Raw genomic sequence first — 4,976 nt, forward strand, 5'->3', positions numbered from 1 at the left:
TGATGAGAATGTGGAACTCGCTACCACAGGGAGTAGTTGAGGCCAATGGTATAGATGTATTTAAGGAGAAGCCAGATAAACATAGGAGGATATGTCGGAGGAGGCTCGTGTGGAGCATAAACCCCGGCATGGACCAGTTGGCCCGAATGGCCTGTTTCTGTGATGTACATTCGATGTAACAACATGAACAGTCCACCGGTGCGCTCGAGGCCTTCCGCGACCGGTGGGTACCGGAGGGACTGGCGTACATCATCACCACCGAAAATAGAATTTTAATTTCATTTAAGTTTCCTTTAAACTTTTTTTGTTATGTTACAGGTTTTATTGGTTGTGATGGTTGACTTTTAATAGGCAATTGCCTGTGATAAGGAGAAAAACAAAAATAACATTAACAGTTAAATCAAGGGAATCATCAGCACAACAGATTGAAAGATTAAACAGCAGCACAAGAATTTATAAAACATTCATCCATTCCACGTTCATGTCTCCCCAGCTGTCTACAGGACCCTGCGCTACAGAACAGTGTGAACTCGCTGGTGACTCAGCAGGTAGGCTGACCGAGTGAATCCCTTCCCACACACAGAGCCGGGAAATGGCCTCTCCCCAGTGTGAACTTGCTGTTGTCTAGTCAGAGCCCCGGAGCTTTTAAAGCTCTTCCCACAGTCAGAACATGTAAATGGTCTCTCATCAGTGTGAACAAGCTGGTGTATCAGCAAGTTAGATGAATCAGTGAATCCCTTCCCACACACAGAGCAGGGAAATGGCCTCTCCCCAGTGTGAACTCGCTGGTGTTTGGTCAGGGCCCCGGTACTTTTAAAACTCTTCCCACAGTCAGAACATTTAAACGCTCTCTCATCAGTGTGAACAAGCTGGTGTTGCTTCAGATCCTTGGAGCATTTGAAGCTCTTCCCGCAGTCAGAACATTTAAATGGTTTCTCATGAGAGTGAGCTTGCTGGTGTCTCAGCAGGTTGCATGAATACACAAATCCCTTCCCACACACGGAGCAGGTGAACGGACTGTCCCCAGGTTGACTGCGCCGATGGACATCTGACGCAGATGGCGAACTGAATCCCTTCCTGCTGTCCCCACCTTTACCCAGTTGCTCCCCGGTGTGACGGAGCACGTGTCTCGCAAGGTCAAGCGATCGGCTGAAGGCGAGTCCACACACGGAACACGTGTGCGGTTTGTCTGCGCTGTGATCGCTGCTCTTTCCTTCCATGTACAAAGGCCGATGATATTCAGGTTCTGATGAATCGAGCGACTCTGTCAGATCCTGACGTGATGTTTGGTCTGAGCTTCCGGTCTGTAAATGCTCCACTTCTAAAACCCTGTAAAAGGAGTGTAGAAAGGGGTAAGAGGGAGAATGTTGTCTCATGTCACTCTTTCCCAGCCCAGGGGCAGTGAAGCTGATTTTCAGGCCCCAGCTGCTGCACAGGTTGGTTGAAAGAATCAACAGTAATGGCAGCTGCAATCCCCACCAGCCCCCGCGCTCCAGAAAGCGCTCCGGCCGCCGTGCTGAGTTGTGACTGACCCCGCGCATGCGCCCATGGCCCCGCCCTCTCCTGCTCCACAGGCGCCCGGCCCGCACCGCGCATGCTCAGCACACACCCTGGGCCCCTGTCAATCATCCTCCCCCGCGCCTGCGCGCTGGGCCCCTGAGCTCCAGGCTGCCGCGCGGGGCTTTCTTTGTAAAGTCGGTGTTGGTTAAGAGCCGCAATCAGTGAGGGAAACATAGAAACATAGAAGATAGGAGCAGGAGTAGGTCATTCGGCCCCTCGAGCCTGCTCCGCCATTCAATGAGATCATGGCTGATCATCCAAATTCAGTACCCTGTCCCTGCCTTCTCCCCATATCACTTGATCCCTTTAGCCTTAAGAAATATATCCAACTCCTTCTTGAATATATTTAATGAATTGGCCTCTACTGCCTTCCGTGGTAGAGAATTCCACAGGTTCACCACTCTCTGGGTGAAGAAATTCCTCCTCATCTCTGTCCTAAAAGGCTTACCCCTTATCCTTAGTCTGTGACCCCTCGTTCTGGACTCCCCGACCATCGGGAACATCCTTCCTGCATCTAGTCTGTCCAGTCCTGTTAGAATTTTATAAGTTTCAATGAGCTCCCCTCTCATTCTTCTAAACTCCAGCGAGTATAAGCCCAATCGACCCAATCTCTCCTCGTACGTCATTCCTGCCATCCCAGGTATCAGTCTGGTGAATCTTCGCTGCACTCCTTCCATGGCAAGAACATCCTTCCTCAGATAAGGCGACCAAAACTGCACACAATACTCAAGATGTGGTCTCACCAAGGCCCTGTACAACTGCAGCAAGAGATCCTTGATCCTGTACTCAAACCCTCTCACTACGAAGGCCAACATACCATTTGCCTTCTTAACCGCCTGCTGCACCTGCATGCTTACCTTCAGCGACTGGCGCACAAGAACACCCAGGTCTCGTTGCACTTCCCCTTCTCCCAATCTATTGCAGTTCAGAAAATAATCTGCCTTCCTGTTTTTGCCACCAAAGTGGATAACCTCGCATTTATCCACATTATACTGCATCTGCCATGCTTCTGCCCAATCACCCAACCTGTCCAAATCATACTGGAGTTTCTCGGCATCCTCCTCACAGCGCACACGCCCACGTAGCTTTGTGTCGTCTGCAAACTTGGAGATATTACATCTAGTTCTCTCGTCTAGATCATTTATATATATTGTGAATAGCTGGGGTCCTAGGACCGATCCCTGCGGTACCCCAGTAGTCACTGCCTGCCACTCGGAAAAAGAGACGTTTATTCCAACTCTTTGCTGCCTGTCTGCCAACCTGTTCTGTATCCAAGTCAATACCTTGCCCCCAATCCCATGTGCCTTAACTTTACACGCTAATCTCTTAAGCGGGACCTTATCGAAAGCCTTCTGAAAGTCCAAATACACCACATCCACTGGTTCTCCCTTAGCTATTCTACCAGTTACATCCTCAAAAAATTCCAGTAGATTAGTCAAGCACGATTTACCTTTTGTAAGTCCAAGTTGACTTTGTCTGATCCTGTCACTGTTTTCCAAGTGCTCTGCTATTACATCTTTTCTAATGGACTCTAGCATTTTCCCCACTACCGATGTCAGGCTTACCGGTCTATAATTCCCCGTTTTCTCTCTACCACCTTTTTTGAATAAGTGGGGTAACATTAGCTACCCTCCGATCCATGGGAACTGTTCCAGAGTCTATCGAATTTTGGAAGATGATCAGCAATGCATCTACTATTTCTAGGGCCACTTCCTTAAGTACCCTAGGATGTAGATTATCAGGCCCTGGGGATTTATCGGCCTTCAATCCCATCAATTTGCCTAACACCATTTCCCTACAAATACTGATTTCTTTCAGTTCCTCCCTCTCATTAGCAGTAACATAGAAGATAGGAGCAGGAGTAGGTCATTCGGCCCCCTCCAGCCTGCTCCACCATGCAATGAGATCATGGCTGATCATCCAAACTCAGTACCCTGTCCCTGCCTTCTCCCCATATTCCTTGATCCCTTTAGCCTTAAGAAATATATCTAACTCCTTCTTGATGCACTGTCCCCAGGTGGGAGCAGCTCAGTCAGCACAGAGCTGGGGCTGGAATCTGGGAGAGGGGCCGCAGGCAGCGGGCCTGGCAAAGGGGCAATCACTGATTGAATAATAAACAGGGGGAAGGGGACACTAACCTCACATCAGATATATCTATAGCTTAAGTAGACAGATTTTAAGCCAAACGATGGGACCGAAGGCTGCAATTCCTGCGCCATGCGGGAACTCCGGGATGCTTCACGTGTCCTGGTGAACCGTGTGTGCAGGAAGCACCTCCCGTGGCTGGAACTCGAGCTCAGGGTCTCTGAGCTTGGGGAGTGGCTGGAGTCAGTGCCGGGCAGACGGGAGGCTGAGAGTTTCCTGGAGTGCACGTTCCAGGAGGTGGTCACCCCGCAGCCACAGAGAGTTTGTGGGAATTGTAACTGGGTGGCCGCCCAGCAGTGTTTGAGGAGGCAAGGCAGTGCAGGAATCCCCCGGGAGTGCGGCACTCTCAAACCGGTTTTCAGTGCTGAATCCCGGCTAGGGTGGCGACACCTCGGTGGGGAGAGTGCAGTCTAGAGCGCATCCACTGCACTGTGGGGCAAGGCCAATTTCAGTGGAGTGAGAATGGATCTGGCCCGGGTAAATTGGAATCAAAAATTGGCAGGAAAAACTGTAGAGGAACAATGGGCTGCCTTTAAAGAGGAAATAATTCGGGTACAGTCGAGGTACATTCCCACTAAGGGGAAATGTATGGCAACTAAAGTCAGAGCTCCCTGGATGACGAAAGAGATAGAGAGTAAGATGAAGCAGAAAAAGAGCGTGTATGACAAATGTCAGGTCGAGAATACATCTGAGAATCAGGCTAAATATAGAAAGCTCAGAGGAGAAGTGAAAAAGAAAATACGAGGGGCAAAGAGAGAGCATGAGAATAGAATGGCAGCTAACATAGAAGGTAATCCAAAAGTCTTCTATAGGCATATAAATAGTAAATGGGTAGTAAGAGGAGGGGTGGGGCCGATTAGGGACCAAAAAGGAGACCTACGCACGGAGGCAGAGGGTAAGGCTGAGGTACTAAATCAGTACTTTGCATCTGTCTTCACCAAGGAAGAAGATGCTGCCATAGACATAGTGAAGGAGGAGGTAGAGGAGCTACTGGATGGGATAAAATTGATAAAGACAAGGTACTAGAAAGGCTGGCTGTACTTAAAGTAGATAAGTCACCAGGACCGGATGGGAAGCATCCTAGTACGCTGAGGGAAGTGAAGGAAGAAATTGCGGAGGTACTGGCCATAACCTTCCAAATCCTCATTAGAAACTGGGGTGGTGCCAGAGGACTGGAGAATTACTAAAAACTAAATGAGAACTTTGCATCTGTCTTCACTGGAGAAGAGGATGCTGCCAATGTAGCAGTAAAGGAGGAGGCCGGAGCGATA

At 49.4% G+C, this 4,976-nt stretch overlaps 1 protein-coding gene across 1 annotated transcript; it reads right to left on the bottom strand.

Annotated features, from left to right (window-relative positions):
• Nucleotides 1–319: 319 nt before the first annotated feature.
• Nucleotides 320–1,307, bottom strand: LOC147084014 (uncharacterized). The gene has a single exon (XM_085979965.1). The coding sequence runs from the start codon at nucleotides 1,218–1,220 to the stop codon at nucleotides 513–515; it is 708 nt and encodes a 235-aa protein (XP_085836091.1). The 5' UTR covers nucleotides 1,221–1,307; the 3' UTR covers nucleotides 320–512.
• Nucleotides 1,308–4,976: the final 3,669 nt, after the last annotated feature.

The sequence above is a fragment of the Somniosus microcephalus genome, unplaced genomic scaffold (genome assembly GCF_052327205.1).
Source record: "Somniosus microcephalus isolate GS21.2 unplaced genomic scaffold, FLI_Smic_1.0 scaffold7, whole genome shotgun sequence".
NCBI lineage: Eukaryota > Metazoa > Chordata > Chondrichthyes > Squaliformes > Somniosidae > Somniosus > Somniosus microcephalus.

What these genes read in the sequence shown, in the direction of transcription:
- LOC147084014 (XM_085979965.1), bottom strand. Translation starts at nt 1,220, where the DNA reads ATGGAAGGAAAGAGCAGCGATCACAGCGCAGACAAACCGCACACGTGT.